Below are 23,043 nucleotides of genomic sequence, written 5' to 3'. Positions count from 1 at the left end.
CCCACAGAGCAGACAAGTGGCCCACGTCTTGATGCTTGTGACTTTGAAGGCTTCGGTGTCATGCAGAGGAAGAACTGGTGAGCTGAACTTAACTGACACCTAAGTCAGAAGTTGAGCTGCTGCTCACAAAGGGATGAACAAAATTGACCTTTGAATTGATCTCAAGAATTCCACCATCCAGTCAATGACACCTTTTAGATAAGTGGGAGTATATACTTAGGCTTTAAAGTCATATTCTTGAAAAAAACATTAAAGCCTAAATGACAAGTAGCTGATTTGACTGAATGCATATAGGCTTGCAAGTGCTGAGGATATAGCAAAGAGGTTAGAAGTGCTGTTCAGAGCAAGCTGAAAGGAACAGCTTTGTTTTTACCTAAAGCTAGCCCCCTTGGGTGCAGTGAGATCTACAACTTGCTGGCATACTGGGAAACTTGTAGATGACAGCTAATGCTGCCTGTTTGTGGCATGAAATGTTTATATAAACCTACAGCTTCACATAGCATCTCTACTGTCCATTTCTCTCTGGGCAAATTTCACTGTTTGCAAAATAGGACCACCTTCTGCTCCCCCAACTCCCTACTCAAAGATCCACATCTTTGTCTGCTGTAGACTTAGTGGAAAGTAGGGAGCTTGATTATAGCAGCTTATGCAAGGCAAGCACGCAGCCAAAGTGCCACATCTAACCACTATTTACCTAGTTTAACACGGGGTCTCTTTACTCTGTCCTCTTGATCCTGCTGTCTCAGCCTCCAAGAGCTGGCATACAGTGCCACTATGTCTAACTTGAAAGTCCAATTCCTGTGAAGCTGTAATTTTGTAATCAGCTGCTTGTTATTAGCTAATAATCTAGCTTTCAAACCATAAACATACTTTAACTCAGCCATGACACCTGCTATACACTCCTTTTATGAACTGCATCTCCTCTGCCCAAGAATGTCTACTGAGGATAAGTCTCATGTTTTCTTGGAGATGGGAACCATATCTACAGAGGTCACAGGAGTGATGAAGTATTGCACACCTTTCTAAATGGGACCCCTATTACCAGCTTAAACTTTAAGATTTACTATACAGAATTTTACATTATCTACATTTCAAAACGGCGATATGAATGTTAAGAGTATACAAAAACACTGATGCTCTTAACAGGATTAATAGGCACATCATGAAAAGTCTAATATTGTGAAAAGTTTATTTGCATTAATTAACTCCTTTTTTTCCACCATCATAAGAGATACACTTGTTCTTTGTGATCAGAGAAAAAACATTTTGGAATGGACAATCTGATTCTACTACTCATTAAAGATAAATTGAAGTCTTAAAACAATCCAGTGCAACAATTTTCAGTAGTACAATCCAGTGCAACAATTTTCAGTAGTCCTATCTCCAGTGTTACCCAGCAAAATATTCACATATGTTTAAGAAATCCTAAATCCCAAGCTGCAAATTTATCATTTTTTTCCTACATGTTCAAGCCAATGAGCCTAAAGCAACAGTGGTTACTACCTTTCAGAACCTTGGACATCACAATTGACAGCAGAACTAAATAGCTAAGTCGCTGGACCTGATCAGCCACTGCCTCCATTTCATCATGCTAGCTTTGGGCTTCTCAGTTCTTAAAATTAAGTAGATCACTTACTGGAGTGATTAGGGCTTTGATTTTTTTTAACTCAATTATTTTTCTTATAAAAAGTAAAATGTCAACATATGCCAGGTGATATCACTATGTGAGATGCAACTGTAAAGAGATAAATATCTTATGGCTGACACTTTGGATTTTTAAATAAGTCATCTTTCAATAAAAAGTCTTGGTCAAAGTTTAAACTACTAGTCACACTGTAACAACCTGACAGGTGCATCTTGACACATCTCATCAGGACACAAACATTTAGCTAAGTCTTTAATACAACATGATACTATTGTGATTTGAACATTATTCTCCCTAATTTATTTTCTTTCTTGGATCTTTAAACTATCTTTTAATAAATATGAAAAAGTTTAGGTGCAAAAATGAGTAATGCATGATTTTAACAGTTTGGAGACAAATCAATAATTATTTTCCTGTGACTTAAAAAAAAAAAAAAGAACTTTCAATCCTGTGTGTTTCTGGACTTTTAGCCTATAACAAATATATTGTTACATATAAAATGTTTTTACCTTATTTTGAAAGCATTACATACATAATTGTCCAAAATACGTATCTATTTTTTTTTTAAAATTGACACCAATGCATCCATATTCCATTAAAAATAATCTGACTTACGTGCACTTACTAGGAAGCAAGTTTAAAAATTTGGAATTTGTTTAAAGTGCTGATACTTAGGAGAGGGCTAGCTGTAAGCATGTTACCGTACCTATCAACAGAACAAGGACCTTTAAACTCAAGTTTAGGAAAAAAAATAGAAGTTCTATGAAAGGAAGATCAGTAACAAACAGTTTCCACTGAAAAAGGATTCAGGTGAAACAAAGAGCACCACGATGAGCTGCATGAAGGTGCTGGGGGCACCACATTCCCTGCAGGGAGCACTCCCTTGGAATGCATTGCAGCTATAAATGCAACTGTTATCAAGGTGCTGGGGGTGGGTGGGGGCGCACCACATTCCCTGCAGGGAGCATTCCCTCGGAATGTATTGCAACAGGCTGTAAATGAGACTGTTTGATGGTTACCATTGCTCTGTTCACCTCAGAAAACTGCATTCCTTCTAGTTGATTAAACATTCAAATTACAGAACTATACATAATGATGAAAACAAAGTTTAAAGGAACCTGAATAGAGGTGACGCATTTCAAAGGGTTTCATATCTCTTAAGACACAGAATTTACGTTAATGGTCCAGGAGTGTTTTAGATATAGCTATAGATATATTTATATGATATATATTTCAACAAGAAGTGTAAAAATCTTTAAAAACAAATCACAGCACTCACAGCTGCTTTACATAGGAAGGTTTCAGGGTCACTGGGTGTCAAACTATTACAGACAGGAAGTGACTTTAAAAAGATGAATGAATGGCACATCAGGAAGCTGTGGATGTTTTATTAGAGGTCAGTTTTTCATCACATCAGTGATGTGTTGACTCTCTGTTTAAAAAAGCTCTGCCTTTGCCACCTGGAGCCTCATGCTCTTCTGGATCAGTTAAAGGTCAGGAAAACGACTTGGGTCTTCCTTGTAGTCTTCAGGGATAGCAAAGATGGACCCATCAAATTCATCACATCGGAACTCCTGAAAAGTCACAGTGGCTGTGATTGTGGGAAACACGGGTATATCTGGAGAACAAACAATGAGATGTAACAAACAGTGAGATGTAGTCAGATGTCCATCTTTGACAGCCCACTGGAGTCAGTCACCTTCCATCACACAAGTATTTCCACAACAACCCAATATGCACCTGCCCCAGCCTGTGCAGTGGGCTCCAAGGCTCTGGGCCTGGGCCTTGCAGCTGCTCCCTAGGCTGCTCTGAACAGGTGCATCCCCACAATTTTTAAAATCTTGACACCTTTGCTTCAAGAAACACCTCGTCACTTGATAACACCATATTGCTTTAGCATAGCAGGCGTATAAAAGAGTTTCTGGCTCAAAGTGACTCTGGAGATGGAAAGCACATTCACCAGTCTGCTCTGATCATTTGATTTTTAGTTTCTGGAAACAGTACAGCCCACACAGAAGCTGGTCAGATTCCTAACCCACTTTACTCAGGAGCCTCAGATTTCATCTGTGAAGAGCCTCTGTAGTGGGCCTATGGAAACCAAGTCAAGAGCTTATCCACAGGGAGAAACAGTAAAGTTGCTGTTATAAACCTAGTTTGTTTGCAGCAATAGTCTCATGCTAGAAAAGTAGGGAAAGGATGCTCCCAGCTTCCACTGATGCCTATTGTTGGAGAGACACAGTCTCCCAGGAGTTAGCAAACTCAGTGCTATTGACCAACCAGTTTTTGTAAGGTTTGTAAGAATTTTCTTAACCCAAATCTGTAAAATTCCTTTAACTTTGTTCATTTCTTTAAAAAGAAATTCTTTATGCTCACTTCTTTAAGAAGCTTTACATATCACATTTAAGACTGACCTTTAACTTCTTTGTAAACTAAGGTAAGGGAACATTCACTTCCTAGGTTTTTGGTTTGGTGTTTGTTTTGTTTTTTTGGTTTTTTTTTTTTTTGGGGGGGGGGGATGATTGCAACCCCAACCTCCACCACCAAACAGGGCTTCTTCTTTGTGTAGCCTTGGCTGTCCTGGAACTTACCCTATGGACCAGGCTGGCCTTGAACTCAGTGAGGCATCTGCCTCTGCCTCGAAAAGTGCTGGGATCACTCTCACCATGTGGTAAAACAAAACAAAACAAAACAAAAACCAAAAACTATCTTTTCTGCACTAAAGTGTGCCTTTGTCAGACCAAAAGTGTGTTAAAAGACCTGCTGGTCCCTCTGCTCATGTGCATACACACACCACGTGTGTGGTACTGGAGACCTGGAGTTAGGATCAACCCACAGGGAATAATTGCTAATACATTATGATTCTTTGTCAAAATAGTTCAGCTGTTATGATCCAAGTCTGCCCTCTCAGGATCTCTGCAGGTACATCAATCCAAGAATCATTACCTAGTCCCAGCCCTGAGAACACCAGAAAGACAGATCCAGAAACTGCCACTTTTCAGCATATGGAAAGCTGCTGAAACGCAAGGTTCCAGGTGAGAAGTCAGCAAAGTTATCACCCTGATGACAGTGCTGATCTGACTCCAGCTCCATGGGGCATTCTTGCTGAAGACATTCTATATCAGCTGTTAGGGAGAACCCTAGTAAACTATGCAGAATTAAACTCCATGACTTCCCATGTGAATACTGAATGATCTGTTTCTGGAATGTGGATGGGAACTAGTATGCCAACTCTCCCTCTACACAGCTTTCTTAAACTTCCACTGGTGCTGTGCAGTCTACACAATTCAAGTCTTGATCTTTTTGCTTCATTATCTCTGTGTCTTTATTTTAGTAGCTTGAAATGTTCACACACACTCTCCTATAGGAATTGCTCCTGTGTCCTTTATATATTTCATTTAAATCACATAGCAATCAAACTTGCATCAGGTACTGTTATTTCTCAGGAATTTTATACATATAACAAAACAGAAGCACCAAAATACTTTTTAAAAAAAACTTACTATTGTATACTTGTTGCCCTTTAAAATATATACACCATATTAAATTCCATCTGACTTTTTTGTCTTACCTAATTTTACTGGAAAGCCTGGAGGAAGCTTCATTTGAACAAATTCTCTAAGCTTGTTAAAGTGCTTGAAGGGTGCTATTACTTCTAGAACATTCAACAATCTGAAAAATAAAAGCAGTATTTCCATGGTTCATGTCTGAAGTGATTTCTTGAACTACATGGCTCTAACTTCACAGATTAACTTCCCAAGCACTGAGAAGGAAAGGTTCCAGCTGTGCACTACAGGGCGCTGCTCTCAGCTCCCTGAAAACACTTTCTTACTAAAGCCTACAGGCTACTCAGTCATTCTGGGAGGCAAGATTAAAGTGAACTTCTATTTTCATGACTAAGTTTCATTGTTTTCATTAAGAAAAATTAATAGGGGGCTGGTGAGATGGCTCAGTGGGTAAAAGCACCCAACTGCTCTTCCGAAGGTCCAGAGTTCAAATCCCAGCAACCACATGGTGGCTCATAACCATCCGTAACAAGATCTGACTCACTCTTCTGGAGTGTCTGAAGACAGCTACAGTGTACTTACATATAATAAANAAANAAATCTTAAAAAAAAAAAAAAGAAAAGAAAAGAAAAATTAATAATCTTAGTACTTAGGATCCTGGCTCACATAAATTTCAGGTCATACAGAATCCTCTGTGGATTCCAAGATCCTTCTGTGTCCTAATATTGCAGTCACATGACAACCCCTTTGGCCTCTGGTTGACTTATTCTGTATTATTATTCTCTCAACAAGGCGTATTTTCCAGTGCCTTGCTATAAGCAGCACACCATCAGATCACTGCTTTCCTTTACTGAGTAAGTTGGACGCAGATAGTCATACTATTTTCCTTTACCTTTTTTTTTTTTCCCCTGGGGCCAAAAGCTGGCCCCAAGATCCCATGATACTAGCCCAGCACTTACCACTGAGCTTAATCCGAGCACTTTTTTTCATTTTTACTTAAAAAAAACTTGAGACATACAGTCCTCCTAACTTTTCCAGGCTTGTCTTGCATTCTGTAACCCAGGCAAGCCTTAAAGTTCTGATCCTCCAGCCTCAAGCCTCCCAAACACGATTGTGGGCCTATGCAGAATTTACCCTTTCCTATGTGTCAAAAACTATGGGTGGGTAACTTTTATGCTTTCTTTGCCCAAATACCTTAGATTTGTTTCTTAGTAACTGAGGGATAGGCTACAAATAGAGGCCATGAGTAAAATTCACCCAATATGAGCGGTGGCCCTAGGTTCAATCTGCAGTACTAAAATAAAATAAAATAAAATAAAACAAATTCCAAAGAAACAAACTCCAGAAGTTTTTCTAGACCAGGTGGAGTAGCTCACATCTGTAATCATGTGATCTAAAAACTCCTAAGAGTCCCAGGAAAGCCTGGGCTATAGTGAAGTCCAATCAAAGCAAAGACACCGTCACTTTAACAGAGTAATTTGTGATGGTGACAACTGTGTACCCATTTTGGAATCAAATGTTATCTCACAGACTCTGTCCTTTCCATTCTGTTAGACCTCAAATACTAGCTCAGCCACACTTCGAGACCAGTAACTGGCTCTTACATCAAGCCAGTTCTATTCTCAGTCATGTCTCTAGCCTATTATCTGCTGTCCAAACTAAATTTCAGCCACATCTACTCTCATCAACTGTGTCAGATATATTTGTTTTTTGATACTGCTGTTCACTGCTATGGTTAATGTTCCTTTCCATCTCTTTTTTCACTTCATTCTGCCTTCTTCAACTCAGGAGGATCTAATCATACTGACTATGTTGTTCCTGAGGTGCTTTTCCATAGCAGTTACAGGAAATCTCTTCTGCTGTAGAATGGATTCTTGTCTACCTTCTGTATCCAGGATCCCTTAATTTCCCCTTTTCCTATGACAATGCTTACAATCATCGCATGTACTAATTTAGCTACTGCTCGTGTCAAACACTCTGTAAAATCAGTTGTATTCCTTTATTAGGAATCAGAGTCAGGAGGACCCAGATATCTGCCTGTGCTTTCTAAGTCCCTTCTCACACTGCCTCAAGACTCTCCCCATGTGTGACCTCTAGCTTACATAGAGGGTCTACACAACAGCTTATCCACCCTTCTAAAGCTTGAAGGTGGCATAGTCAGAGATTCTGAACAAACTTTGTTGAAAATTATAGACCTTATTGCCTTCTCTAGGGGAAAAAAGTCACCATGTTGGGCCAGGCTAAAGGGGGAATGAATTAGGGAAAAATGATAACTGGATCCTTCAAGCCCTCCCTAGCTACATTTTCATAAGGAGCTGAGATCACATCCCATCAAAAGTGAGCTCTAGTACCCACCTCCCATACGCCCATTTCTCCCAACTCATGTTTCTAAAGGAGTGTCTGGTAAAGACGGGCCTGGAGAGGTATATTTAAGGTGCGCACTGCAGTACAGTTTTTTTCAATAGGAACAGACTGAAAACAGAATGTTTGTTTAAAACAAAAAGGGGGGGGTGGCAGGAGGTTGGGGAAAAACAAACATGATTATTGTTGGAATCCAAAACACCCTGGCTCAAAACACCAAAGCTCATATGGCAAATTGCAGAGTATTTCTGGGCTCTGCGTTCAATCAACAGGACAGTCTAACTAATGTCCTAAAAGACAGTATCTTTTTTATTCCACAAATTTCTATGCTTTGAGGTTTGTTTGGGTTTTTTGGAATCATGTGTTATTTTAATAATTTTCTTTAGACTATCCAAAATTTATCTATAGACAATGATACTTCTGTAAACCAGAAAAGTTATGGGTGTATGCACACTTTCTCAAGCCTGTCTTGAGGTTGTCTACTTTTTTTTTTACATTTCAACACCTCAGATGCAAGTACTGATACCTGTCAGAGCCTCTTAGGACCTATCATAATCAACAGCATACTTACGACTCAATTCCCAAGGGAAATTCCTGGCTCATGGCTACAGTGGCTTTAAATGTTTTCTTGCTCTCTTTGCACACCAGTTCTCTGCCCAAGTGTGGTGCCCTACAACAGAATGAACACTGTTAAGGAGGCCTTGTCAAGAACTCATCAATGCTCACTAATACTTTGACTTTTCTTATCCTATCTACAGAAATAATAATAGTATGCTAAAAACAAGATGTCTATAAGAAATGAGACAAAAGAAACAGTTTGAAAGTTCAGAAAATAACATGAATAGTCAAGGAATTTCATAGTGAATATAACTTAAACACCATTTTAAGAACAAAATAAAAATCATTTAGTTCAATCTCTTTCACTGTCTACTACAGTTTCAATATTCATCAATAAAAAGCACTGTGACTAAAAATTCTGTACATATGCACTGTTAAAATTATAACAAATCTAAAATATTTCTTTTCTGGTTATGTGAGTACGATGAGGCAAAAATAGAATAAGCTGAGTAGACAAAGTTGAGTTGAAGGATGCAAAAATTATTCCAAAATGATTTCCCTTGCAGAATTAACATAGAGGGACCTGCCTTATTCCACTGTGTTGTGTCTGGGATTTCCTGCCTGATTTCAAAGTTCTGCTGAATTATCTGGCACATGCCACAAGTAACTATATGACAGTTTCCTCTGACCTGCTGGGAAATCTAATGGAGGCTAGTCAAATAGTCACTCACAAAAAGACAAGGTCCGACACGCCAACACTAGAACAGAGCATGCAAACTGACAAACATAGCGCGCCTTTCAATAAGAAAAAATCAAGGCCGCTTCTTCTTTAGCACAGTGGGGTAGATACAAGGGGAAGTATTTTATTCCCCACCAAAGAGAAACAATGGTGAGCCAAGATAAACATATTCATTCAAAGTAACCTTTATTCATTCACCTCTTGTCAACTCAATATATGCATAAGGAATAGTAGTGGTGTGTCTAACTCCTCTTCAAGAGTTAGTGACACAGCAGTAAGTAAAGGTTTATGGAACTCAATGAAATGAATGACAGGACCCAGCTTGAGAAGGCAGAGAGGAAACAAACTGGAATGGCCTAACAGGAAGTGCTTAAAGCATCAACATAGGTATAAACACCAAGTCTGACAGGTGAGGAAGGTTGAACAAGTTCTGCAGGCTTCTTGCTTATTGGCTGGTGTGTGTGATTGGTAAAAAAGATGTAAGAAGAAGGCTCTAGACTCACAGTGCGCACATAACTTGGGAGGTTTCTTTCTCATGCTTACTTTATATTTCTTAAAGTTAGAACAATAGTTTCAGATAAAAATACACCAGTAATATTCTCTCAGAACTCTTGTACCAAAAAACACTGTTTTAACAATTTTTTCTTCCTAAAAATTCAAAGAAAACATAAACCAAAAAACAAAACAAAACACCTACTTTCCATTTTCGGCGGATATGTATTCTTCCCACGTAATAGTGTTCTGAGGAGGAGGGGTAAGGGACTGTCTTCTAACCGGCTGCCAATAAGAGAAAGAGACAAGGAGAGTGTAGAATACGAGTGAAGAATATCACATTTTAAAATGTAAAGTTAAAACACACTGAGGCAGGAAAGATAGGGAAGCTTAGCAACCCAGGACGCCGCTTCACTTGAGTTACATGCACCCATTTTCTAACCATGCACTTAGCAACCTGGGACCCACACTAGTGTCAAGGTGAAGGTACACCGCACTCCAAATACAGAGAGTTGGCTCATCCGTAACAATCTTTCCATAACGCTCACATTTCTACTCAAATATGTCCTAGAACATATCCACCTTGGTAATGTACATTAAAACAGACTGACATCTTGAGTAAATTTTTTTATAAAAAACCCTATTTGCCATCTGATACCAATGCATGATTAGGCTTACATATGATTAACATCAGATGCATTATGGTAAAGGACATGGTCAATGAAAAGAGCTTAGGTCAATCAAGCCTGTCAAAGAAAACAGATAACCATCATAATCCTCTTCTACCAACCACTTCTTCCTCTTCCTAGACTCCATAAAAGGAAGCCCCAAACACTATCTGTGGCTCTTGGGCCTGTTCCTTTGCAGTCTCCTATTGCCCTCTAAATAAAACTCCTTGAAATTTGCTATTTGGGTGCTCTCTCTACTCAGTAAGATATCAAAAGCTTAAACACATTGGGTCCAGACAAAACTGCCTCACAAGACAGTAAACTAGGGTTGGGGTGTTTAGTGATAGCATTCCTGTACACCCCATAAAACAGGAAGTCAATTAAGAGTTGATTCATTTAACCTCTTCAAGTTACATTTAATGAGGTTAATCCCACGGTAGTCCCCTGGCAGTTTAAGCATTGAGGCTACTACCTCTTCACTGTTTCAATTATCTAAAATCCTCCAGACATTATGTTAGATTCAGAAGCACAGACAAATGCAAGGCTACTAGCTTCAAAAAACTTAAAGCAATAGAAGAAAACTATACCAATGAGCAGTGCAGCAGGAAAAAACATTTAAGAGTCATGGTCACTGGAAATGGCATAGATGCCTGCAATCCCAGTGTGGGAAATGGAAGCAAGAGGATCAAGGTCAGCCTCTACCACACATTAGGTTCAAAGTCAGCCTGAACTACTCAAGACTACCCCTGCAATTCCTGTTTCCCCTCCCACCCACCCCCACAAACAACAACAACAACAACAACAACAACAACAACAAAAAAAAACCCCTACCTGGGACTATTAATACTGCCCAGGTGAGAGCACAAGGCTGAAACTTACTGCAGGTTTCAAACAACCACAAACTCCTGGAATCAAAATAGCTTTCAAGCCGGGTAGTGGTGGCGCATGCCTTTAATTCCAGCACTTGGGAGGCAGAGGCACATGGATTTCTGAGTTCAAGGCCAACCTGGTCTACAGAGTGAGTTCCAGGACAGCCAGGGCTATACAGAGAAACCCTGTCTCGAACAAACCAAAAAAAAAAAAAAAAAGACGAGCTTCCAGCAATGCAAGTGCACAGCAGTGTATCTGGCTCAAAAAAATTACAGTCCAAATGAAGCCGCAGCAAGCACCTCTACAGACTCACAGAGGCTTCCATCTTTTTTGTGGGTTTTTTTTCTTTCTTCCTTTTTTTTTTTTTAAGACAGCATCTCTCAAAGTAGCCCTGTCCTAAAACTCACTATGTAGACCAGGCTGGCCTTGAACTTGCAAAGATCTGCCTGTCTCTGCCCTCATAAGCAGAGTCTCTAATCCTGAATGGACTACATTTTTAAAGTAGGGAGAATCACAGATGAAGAGTATGAGTTAATATATTCATTTCAACTACAGTAAGAAAAGGAGAGATCAGTACACAGTTAACCTGTTAGCTGTTTTTAAGGTCAGTCAGAATTCAATGCCTGTTAAATATGAGTTTAATTACTGTAGGATGAGCCAGCAATAGGAACTAAAGTAGGGAGAGGCAGTGCAAACTAAAAACTGCTAGGAAGAAATAAGGTGAATGACAGCCAACAGTAACATCACACCCTGCTCAGAGAAAGGAAGGGTTTTGTTCTGGGTTGTTTTCTCAGGAAGGCCAAGCAGAACTCAAGTTCACTATCTATCCAATATAACCTTGAACTCCTGATCCTTCTGCCTCTGCCTCTCAAGAGCTGGGATTACATACAATTGCCCCCTGGCCAACCTTTTTCCCCATCTTTCTCTTACTAGTATGTCCCTAGTTAGTAAAAGGGAGATACCCAGTAAGAACTGTGATTGGTAAAATGTGGCTTGTTTCAACAGGCTGTTACAAGTGCCTGGAAAGGCCACATCCCTTGTTCCAAAGCAGAAGTGGTTGTGCAAAAGAGAAACTGGCTTTGAATATTAAGCAATACAGAAGATCCATCCTTCATGACAGCCTATAGCAAATAGGACCTGCCACTACGGAGCTGGATAATGGAAAAACTGATAGCTAGGGCTTGCTAAATGTTGCCTTATACACAAAGACCCAAGTTCTAGACCCAGCAATATATAATACACAGACAGACATTCACACATACACACACACACACACACACAGAGTATTACCATGAATTGTTGAGAACCTGTCACACTATGCTAAGGAAATCCAGCCATTTTGCTATAGATTTAAGTACCAGCCTCCTGTTCATAGCTCCCAATCTTTCTGACTGTAGCTGTAGTGCTCAAATATATATGCGTGCTTACAAACACATTCACAGCCCCTAAGACTGCTGCTTCAGAGTAGCAGTGACTACATTTTGTGAGATGTGTTTCTTTGTTGTTTTATTCAGACACTAGTTTAAAAAGAAAGTGGTTATGACCTACTGGACTAATCCTATTCTCTCTCAAGGATCCGTATTCTGAAACTTGGAAAATGTCCTGGAGAGAGAGTTAAGTTAATATCTGGGAGTCTTGATAAAGGAAATGCATGAAACAAAACAAATTTAAGACACCAGGAGAGATGGTTTAGTGGTCAAAAGCACCTGCTGCTCTTTCAGAGGATCCACTTTTGGATCCCAGCACCCATATAAGACACACTACAACCATCTATAGCTCCAGTCCCAGAAGATCTGACACACTTCTGGCCTCTGTGGGCACCTGACCTCACATGATGTGCACACATATATACAAAATACATTTTAAACAGGAATAAAGCAGTACCTGGTTCGTATTAGAAATTAGACAGTAGATCAGTCCTCATTTTTCATATATCTTCTCACTTCCTACTTTCTTTTCCCCACCCCTTCTGAACCCCATACTCATTGCACACAGTGTTTCAATGAGCAGAGACTCAATACATAGTTCCCAGGCTGTACACAGTAGATATGGCCCAGGTGGGTAAACCTTCAGCTGGGTCTTTAAGGCAACAGGCAACAGGACATGGAATAAAATTAACACCACAATCCATGCTTACAAAAATGACTTCAAAGACAAAGCACAGACTCAAAACAATACCAAAGATCTTCCCCATCCTCTTTTCTATTATTCAGAAACAAGGAAAATGAAGTTTCACAGGTAGACAGAGAGTGAGACTTGTACCTCAAAGTTCTGCTCCGTGAGGCTGCCACCTTTGCTCAGACTCTCCATGATGGCCTTATTCCGCAGGATGTCCTCCTCACTGAGGTGCTCTCTTCTTTTCCTTGATTCTAGAACAAGTCCATTCACCAGATAAAAGTCTGCCAAAAAGTTTCCTACTCTTTCCTAAAACAAAATCAAATAGTCCAAAATGACAGTTTAAAGGAAGGTTGATCTCAGATTTTAAAAAAGCATTGAGATCATAAAATTTCTCCATAAGTGTGTACCATGTAGGTGAAAATAAATATTCTGATATTTAAAGTCACCAAATTATTTTTGTAAGTTAAAAATACAATCATTCATTTCCAAACTACAAAGGGAAATTTAAAGTACAAAAAATGTATGCTAGTTAACCTGCAAATTAGGTAGTCTAAACAGAAGCACATTGGCATTCTTTCACTACCAAGTAGCACAAAGCAATCTTAGAAGATCACTGAACACACAATTTCAAATAACAAGGAGGGGTCAGGGGTAACACTGTTCCCATTTTATAGACAGAAAAGCAGAATTAAAATCCAGTCCATGCCACACTGGCCCTCTGATCTCTGACTGGGCAAACCTCCCAAGTTACTGCCGCTCACTGCTTTGAAAAAAAGCAGATACGAGTAGCCTTGCTCAATAATACATGTAAAGTGTTTACATCAGAGATGCAGGCACAGGTAAAAAGGCACCCAAAAGAGAGCAAACAGTTCTTTGCAGGGACGCCTCATTAATCATCCGACCCTGACCCACACTTCCAACCCCCACACACTCCCATGTAAAGTTACCTACTTATTAAAAACTTTACCTGAACCAGCTTCCCATCTTCACCTATATCCAGGCTGCCTATACCACCTTGCTGTGTCCAAAACTATGTGTATAGGACATCTCTTAAAACTCACCAGGAAGCCAAGCATTTTGAACAAGTTTCTACCTACAAAATGGGAACCATGGCATACTGACTCCCTCCTTACCTGTCAACGACTTAAGGAGGTCACCTAGCCGCTCCTCAAGAGCTTTTGGCTGCTTAGTTGTAACACTAGGTGGACAGCAGTTTCAATTTTTATCTTCTCTTGAAGTGATCCATCTAATGCTGCCCAGAAGAACAGAGTACAGACAAGTAAGACTTCAAAGCAACAAATGCACTGTAGTGTTGGACCCACAGCCAGGAGTCCAAAGTGCCACTTGTTGCCAAACAGCTTTGAGGGCTCAAAGGTCAAAATTAAGTGTGGCTAGGAGGTGGTTAACATAAAAAGGAACAGCACTTATCAAACAAAAACTATCCTATAAACAAAAATGTCAAGTATGTGCTGCTCATGATCTAGCCACTGCAATTCTTGCTGCCTATACTGTGCACTGCAAAGGCATGTGGAAGGGGGATAAATACAAAGGAGGAAATAGAAGCAATGTAAGCTATTCATCCATGTATCTAAAACTATGGCTGTAGGTAAGTACTGTAACACCTTCACTGTGTCACATGCAAGTTGCTAACAGGTGTAAGCAGCATTTATGTGTGAAGTAGAGGTTACCACCACACTCACGGACAGCCAATTCCAAAGCCTTTGACAACACTGTATTAAAGAGCATCAGTACAAAGCACAACACATTACTTACAGATAAGTATTTATGTGTGAAAAACACTAAAAAAGTCTACAGGGGTTCCAGTATCATAAACAGTGACCACCAGAGTTTCCTGACTTCATATGCAAAGCAGTATGATATTTAATCTTGTGATGGTCAACATGCTGCTGTGATGGCATCTTTAATACAATTGACACCAAATTAACAGACTCTGAAAAAGTAGATTTCCCTCTATAAACTGTGTGGGTCTTATCCAATCCTGAGTCTTAATAGCAAACACTAAGAATTCTAGAAGAAAATGCAATTCTGCTTTAAAACTGAACTTTTAAATTTTGCAACACAAAACCCCTGACAGTCTAGCAACAAATTTTTAACTCCAGACAATCCCAACTCTCCTCTTAATGTCCAGCCTACTATTCAGTTCAGACATGCAAAGTCCCCTAAGCACACAAGCCAATCCCCTTTAATGTCTCTCTGCACAACCTTCTCAGTTTTCTTCCCTTTTCTCCCATAGCTCACTCATCCTCTACACCCTTCATTTCTATCTTCTATGAGTTAATTTTAGTGAATACAAGGCTTATTTTTGTTTTTCTAATATGAAAACATTTACTTATTATGTTCAATAAGATATAACTTTAAAAAAATTAAATCTCACCCTTTACCTGATATGGCTCTTTTTTTTTTTTGGTTTTTCGAGACAGGGTTTCTCTGTATAGCCCTGGCTGTCCAGGAACTCACTCTGTAGACCAGGCTGGCCTCGAACTCAGAAATCCGCCTGCCTCTGCCTCCCAAGTGCTGGGATTAAAGGCGTGCACCACCATGCTGATATGGCTCTTATTGTTAAGTTTGTATTATTTAATTTTATGAATTTATAAATATTATTTTTAAATTTTTTCATTATCCATTTCATTCAAAATTATACCATGTATTTAATATATACTGGTGTTTTAGTGAAAACTCTTTCTTGGAAGGTAAGGCAGACAAGAAGAGTTCAAGTAAACTACACTTTCCCTGGGCTTTTCCAAGAATATAAGTGAACCCCATAACTATGCGTTGTTAACTACCTATGTGGATTCAAAAAAAAAAAAAAGAGAAACAATCTGCCTAAGGACAATTTCTATATTTCCATCATTATTTTGGTGATACTAGATAACAATTTTTTAAGTTCAAAAATATCTATATTTTTACATACTGTTTTATCTTCCCGAAAAAGCCATCCAGTTTGGGCACGTGTGAAAGAAATGGATTTGGTTGATAAAGTTGCAGAATAAATATCGCTGCTCATTAAAATATCAACTTCTTCTTCTGTTTCCATCTCTGACTCCTAGGTTGGGGCAAAAGTTAAAATAAGAATCTGGGTTTTCTTCAAAGATATTATAAATTTCAAAAGGTAAAAATACATAATTTCTGAGTAACATATTATTCATTCTAAAACCAGAAGTTTAAACTTTGTGTCTAATATCTTTAATTACTCAGAATTATGACTACAGAACTATAGGGTCTATTTATAAAAGTTTTGTTTACTTTAAATAAAAATAAATTAGCCTCGGGCTGGTGAGATAAAAATACCCGATTGCTCTTCCAAAGGGCCTGAGTTCAAATCCCAGCAACCACATGGTGGCTCACACAACCATCCATAACGAGATCTGACGCCCTCTTCTGGAGTGTCTGAAGAGAGCTACAGTGTGCTTACATATAATAAATAAATAAATCTTAAAAATAAATAGATATATAGATAGATAAATTAGCCTCCAGTTATTGCTATTGTGCGTGTATACACACACACACACAAATATATATATATATATATCCATCATTGTTGTCTGAATCTTTCCTTTTCGATAATTTCTAAGAGCAAGGGAGCTGACCATAATGGCCTTTATGTTTGGGGCACAGATGTTCAGAACTGAGGTATCATCTTAGTAGATTTTTCCTTTGATAAGTATGAAGTATCCTTCCCTGTCTCTTTTGATTAATTTTGGTTGAAAGTCTATTTTATTAGATATTAAGATGGCTACTCCAGCTTGTTTCTTGTATCCATTTGCTTGGAAATATTTTTTCCAGTGCTTTACACTGATGTAATGTCTATCTTTATTGCTGAGGTGTGTTTCTTATTTGCAGCAGAATAATGGACTGTTTTCACATCCATTCTGATAGCCTGTGTGTGTGTGTGTGTGTGTTAAATTGGGGAATTGAATCCATTGATGTAGAGAGATATTAATGAACAGTAATTGTTATTTCCTGTTATTTTGATTGGGGGGAGGGGGTCCATGCCCATGTGTCCTGTGCTGAAGGTGCAACGACTTTTAAGAGTTTGAGCAGTGATGCTAAGGAGTAATATATAGATGGGCCTATGTTCACAGTGCCAAAGATGCAAAGAAATCAGATTTTAAATGCAAGGAAATTAGATTTTTGAGCAGCAGTCCTTAAACAGGAATACAGTAGGTTCTTGTACTTGCAGATCAGTGTGCTGTTTATGCTGTCTGAAGGAGTACATTAATGTCATATGAGGACATGTGCATGCTATGTGCAAACATCATGCAACTGTGTGCCTCTTGAGACTGAAGCATGTCAAGGTTTTAGTACCTCTGGATAGTTCCAGAATCAAACTATTGGAGACACTAAATGCAGATACCAGTTGTTTATTATCAAATGCAAACTAACTGCTTACTAACTGCTTGTTGAAGGAATATAATTAACAGCAGATCATTTTCAGTGAGGGGTCAAGAGATGGTCCTTGATTTATATAGATGGATTTCTGTTCCTAAAGCTTGTCTGAACTCAAAAGGAATTATCTTACAGTGTTCAGTACCCAAGCTGACCTATACAAAATTTGGTTCGGAGTATTTGATTTATCTTCTCAGCCTATTGCTACCAAAGTATTTCTTTAGAAAACTTTGCTCAGTATTTGTGTTACCCAGGAATCTATTTTCACCCATTATTCACTAGCACTAATGTCAGGATTTTGTACCCTCTGTTTGTAACGGCAGTGAGGATGGTATTGGTATAATTCCCGGTTATGCTGTAGACTCAGTTGTAGCCATGAGCTTTTCTACTCAGACTCTTTGTTCCCAGAATAACAAGACTTAATTATTTATGAGTAAATACCTAGGTTATAAGCTTCTCACATGATTTCCTTGCCTCTAATTTATTTTGAATCCTAGGTGAAACCTATCATCTGTAATCTATAAAGAGAGATACTAATTTGCATATATTATTTTTATTTGCAGCATTAAAAACTATAAAGCACTTAGATTTTAACCCTAATTAAGGGTCAATAGATTCCAGTGACTGTTACTACACACTGCTACCCATAGCACCTGGCAGCTCCTAGCAGCTATGGCATGTGTAATGGGGAAAGGGCAGGAGGGAAGGCAACTCCGGGTGGCTTATAGCAAAAGGAAAAAACGAATAAAATAGATTCACCAAAATTTGGTCGAATCGATACCTTATTTAAAAATCTGTGACCCTCTGTTGCTGACTGCAGCAGACTGTGAGGTAACTTTTCTGGCTTTTAAGGCGTTGACACTTTCTCTCACTGCAGTCAGATCTTTTTCCCAAATGGCCTGTCCTTACTCTTCCTTTCCTGACTTCATTCACCTGGCTCCTCTCCAGAGAATACCCTTGCTTCTTCTTCTTCTCTCCTGTAAATCTATATTTCTTGGTATGAGTTAGAAAACTATTTCATTAGTGCACATACAATGTTAACTATAAAATCCAATCTAAGACACATGATGTGGGAATGAACAAGACAGGTAAACATGAAGGGAAGAACTTTAAAATCATCTGCAGAACACTGAGGAGGCTGAGGCAGGAGAAGCACTTGAGCTCAGGAGTTCTCCCCACCTCAAAATAAAAACACAGGAACTATCTGCATGGCTCCTGGTGACACACAGATGTTGAGAGACCCCTGGTTTGCAGCAGAAAAAAGGAATGGATGAGGTGTAATTCAACATACAGCAGAACCAAAAGGGAGAAGAGGGGGAGGTAAAGGAGCCCAAGGTGGAAAGCGGAGCCTCTGTTTGGGGCTGTGTAGACATCAGTGACAGTAGCAGCTCAGTTGGTCAGATAACAGATGGCAAAAGGGTCTCTTTGTTAGCAGAGACTCAACATGAGAGCCAGTGAAAACTAGGAGAAGCCAAGGCCACTAGCCTAGGGATCACCTGAACTCTACTAGAGAAACAAGAAACTAGGAGGTAGATGGTTGCAATAAAGAAACTAAAGCTTTTCAAATCAACCACAGTAATTACACTTATGCTTTAAATGAAGCAATTATACAGAGGCTTTAGTAAATACAAACACATTTTCAACCCTTTAGGGAAATATTAATTAGACATGCTCACCTCGTGGTGTATTCGCTGATAAACTTTTTGTTCATTGTCTAACACTACAAAAGACTCAGAGGGTGCAGCATCCCCATTGAAGATGAAGCTTAGATCCCCTCGTTGGCACTTCATGTCAGTAAAGTCTATGAGAGTTGTGTCAAGCCTATAAAAGACGGGCAGGTAATAATGGACAGAATTTGATAAAACTTTATTAATAATATGTAAGCTTTGTGCCTCTTAAGCTTAAACATGTCAATATCACAGTCCAACTTAGAATTTGTAGATAAAAACTAAATTTAAAATGTTATTGAAAATAGCATTTGAATACATACTCTATTATCTCTATTTCCTTTTTCTGAACACTTAGTTAACCAAGAAAGAAAGAAAAGGCCCCATGGTGATACTACCCTCCCTGTACCACTGCTTCTTCATTTCCTCTGCTGTACTTCTATAGGGAAGGCAGAAAGGGAAAGATTTCCTCAGGATCCTATCACTAGCTCAACACAGTACTCAAGATAGGCACAGATGTATTGGACCATAGTCTTAAACTGAGCATGCCATTCTGATTTATAATCATCTCTTACACCTAATCACCAAAGCACACCTTACTTAGTCTGCCCTTCAGCCTTACCAATCATGTCAACCTACTGCAAAACCATAGGGCTTTCTATTGGACTTTCCAGATTTAGCCAACCACCATCTTTTTTTAAACCTTCCTGCCAGGTATGGTGGAATGCTTCTTTAATCCTATCAGAGGTAAGTGGATCTCTTTGAGTTTGAGGCCTACCTGGTCTACATAGTTGAGTCTATGACAGCCAGAGAGAGCTGTCTTGAGAAACCCTGTCTTGAAAAAACAAACAAACAAACAAACAAACAAATAATAGCAAAAAAACCCACAACTAAAAAACAAGCAAACACCCCAATGTTCCCATTGTCTGAAAGCTTCATGGATTATAATCAGTATTAGTTGTCAACCTGATAGAGTCTAAAATCATATGTGAAGAACTGTCTAAATCAGGCTGGCCTCTGGCAATGTCAGTGGGAGACTGTCTTGACTATCTTAATTGTTACAAGAAGACCGATCGTGAAAGAAGAAGATACCATTTCCTGGTTCTGTGATCTCAACTTGTCTTTAGAGTAGAAAAAGTAAGCATGAATATGTTTCTCTCTGCTCTGGACTACAGATGGGATATGACTACTGCTTCAAGATTCGGCCACTGGGACTTCCCTACAATGATGGACTGTTCCCTGGAATTATAAACTAAAATAAACTCTTTTCCTCAACTTATTTTTGTTACGGTATTTTTGTCTTAATAAAGTTTTATTTACTTTTATTATTTTAAATTACATGTGTAGTATGTGCACGAGTTCAGGTGTTCAGAGACCAAAGATGTTGAATGCCCCTGGAGCTAAAGTTACAGAAGACTGTAAGCCACCTGATGTGGGTACTGGGAATTGAACTCTTCAGAATGTATCCTTGATCACTGAGCCATCAACCCAGCCCTAACCAGGATATTTTTATCACAGTAACAGAAAGCAAGCTAGGACAGAAATCAATTTCTACCACACATTAATATACCTATACACCTATATGTTTACTGATTCCACAAGTAACCTGGACCTGCTGTGGTCTAGCTGAATGGTGTGGTCTCAGACATTCCACATATCACTAGTTGAAATTGGGAAAACAGGGGCTGGTGAGATGGCTCAGTGGGTAAGAGCACCCGACTGCTCTACCGAAGGTCCAGAGTTCAAATCCCAGCAACCACATGGTGGCTCATAACCATCCGTAACAAGATCTGACGCTCTCTTCTGGAGTGTCTGAAGACAGTTATAGTGTACTTACATATAATTAATAAATAAGTCTTTTAAAAAAAAAAAAAAGAAAGAAATTGGGAAAACAATGGGATTAAAGAGTTTACCACTACCCTTGAATTATTCAATCTTATATTAAGGCTTATATTATAGGTTACTAGTCCAGGTTCACTTACCAGTTGCTCAACAGTCTTTAATCTCAGAAATTGCTTATCACAGCTATCAAGAAAGGATCATCACACTCTCTGAGTCTCACTGTGCGAGATCTAGGTCAGTTTTTAATGCAATTGTTTATTTGGTTGACTTGTCAAGTTTTATCACAGATAAGGCAAAATGGACTGGCTTTCTTGATTTCTATTCACAGGAAAAACCTCAACTATGAACCCTAGCTCACAAGACACATCAATAGTAACTATGGCTATATGTAATTTAACATCAAAACTAACAACTTTTAAGGACAAAAAGTTTATACTATTAACAATTTCATCAAGACAATGGGATGAACTTAAGCAAAGAACCAAGTATGGTCTCTATACCCATGGTAAATGCATACCACAAAGAAGTAAATATGAGGGCTTAATCAGTGATTAAGAGCGCTGGCTGCTCTTGCAGAGAACCTGGGTTCAATTCTCAGCTCACAACTATCTGTAACTCTAGTTTGAGCAATCTGGCACCTTCTCCCGGCCTCCATGGGTAACAGGCACACAAGTGGTACCCAGACACAATATGCATACACATAACTCTAAAAAATAAAAATATAAGGTGTGGTGACATACACCTTTGATCCAAGCATTTGGAAAGCAGAAGCTTCTCTTGAGTTTAAATCTAGTTGATCTACAGAGCAAATACCAGGACTGCCAGGACTACACAGAAAAACTGTCTTGAAAAACCAAAACAGAAAAAAGAAAATGCATTTAAAAAATTGAGTGTAGTCTCTATGTGTACAGCAAAGATACCATAAAAAAGTGCAAATAGTCTCCATGTGCATGGTACACATATACCATCAAGAAGCAAGTATGAACACAGCCCCAGTTGAGGCATGGGGCCACCCACACATCCTCAAAATTTTTGGCCCAGAATTGTTCCTGTCTAAAGGAAATGCAGGGACAAAAATGGAGAAGAGACCGAAGGAAAGGCTGTCCTATGACTGGCCCAACTTGGGATCCATCCCAGGCAGAGGCACCAAAACAAACCCTGACACTATTATTGATGCCATGTTGTGCTAGCAGACAGGAGCCTAACATGGCTGTCCTCTGAGAGGCTCTACTAGCAGCTGAGACAGATGCAGATACTTACAGTCAACCACTGGACTAAGGTTGGGGACCCCTATGAAAGAGTTAGGTGAAGGACTAAAGGAGCTGAATGAGATTGCAACCCCCTAGGAAGAACAACAGTATCAACTAATTCAGACACCCCTCAGAGCTCCCAGAGACTAAGCAACCAATCAAAGAGCAGACATGGGCTGGTCTGTGGTCCTCAGCACATATGCAGCAGAGGACTGCCTCATCTGGCCTCAGTGGGGGAGGATGCACTTAATACTGTTGAAACTTGATGCCCCAGGGAAGAGAGATGCTGGGTGGGGGTGGGGGGAATGGAATGGATCGAGGAATGGGGAAATACCCTCTCAGAAGCAAAGGGGAGGGGGAAATGTAGTGAAGAACTTGGGGAGGAGAGACTAGGAAGGGGGCAACATTTGTAATGTAAATATATAAAATAATAATAATAATAATAATAATAATAATAATAATAATAAATAATAATAAAAAGATCTATTTTTTTTTAAAGGTGGGGTTGAAGAAATGGCTCAGTGGTTAAGAGCACTGGTTGCTCTTCCAGAGGTCCCAAGTTCAATTCCCAGCAACCACATGGTGGTTCACAACCATCAGTAATGGAATCTAATGCCCTCTGCTAGTGTGGCTGAAAACAGCGACAGTGTACTCATACATAAAATAAATAAATCTTTTTAAAAATTTTTTTTAAAAAGATTTAAAAAAAAAAGCCAAGTACGGTTACCATGTGCACACATAAAGACCATAAGAAAATAAGTGTGGCTCTATGTGTACACTATAAAGAAGTGAGCATGGTGCCAAGCGATGGTGGCACATGCAGGTGGATCTCTATGAGTTCTAGGCCAGCCTGATCTACAAAGTGAGTTCCAGGATAGCTAACTCTATACCCTGTCTTGAAAAATACAAAAGAGAAAAAAAA

At 39.1% G+C, this 23,043-nt stretch overlaps 1 protein-coding gene across 1 annotated transcript in view; it reads right to left on the bottom strand.

Moving 5' to 3' along the window:
- Positions 1-1,165: 1,165 nt before the first annotated feature.
- The window catches only part of Ankrd13c (ankyrin repeat domain 13C), a 45,972-nt gene continuing 24,094 nt past the window's right edge, over positions 1,166-23,043 (bottom strand). Inside the window, exons 7-13 of the mRNA XM_021196040.2 lie at positions 19,039-19,183; positions 15,888-16,019; positions 13,100-13,261; positions 9,505-9,584; positions 8,082-8,180; positions 5,214-5,314; positions 1,166-3,263 (exon numbers count right to left, since the gene is read on the bottom strand). Coding sequence (XP_021051699.1) covers positions 3,133-3,263; positions 5,214-5,314; positions 8,082-8,180; positions 9,505-9,584; positions 13,100-13,261; positions 15,888-16,019; positions 19,039-19,183 — 850 coding nt within the window. The 3' untranslated portion in view covers positions 1,166-3,132. The remainder of the gene's footprint in view (positions 3,264-5,213; positions 5,315-8,081; positions 8,181-9,504; positions 9,585-13,099; positions 13,262-15,887; positions 16,020-19,038; positions 19,184-23,043) is intronic.

This window comes from Mus pahari, chromosome 4, assembly GCF_900095145.1.
Source record: "Mus pahari chromosome 4, PAHARI_EIJ_v1.1, whole genome shotgun sequence".
Classification (NCBI taxonomy): domain Eukaryota; kingdom Metazoa; phylum Chordata; class Mammalia; order Rodentia; family Muridae; genus Mus; species Mus pahari.
Note: the sequence above shows the minus strand (reverse complement) of the source record. Positions and strands in the feature narration are given on the sequence as shown.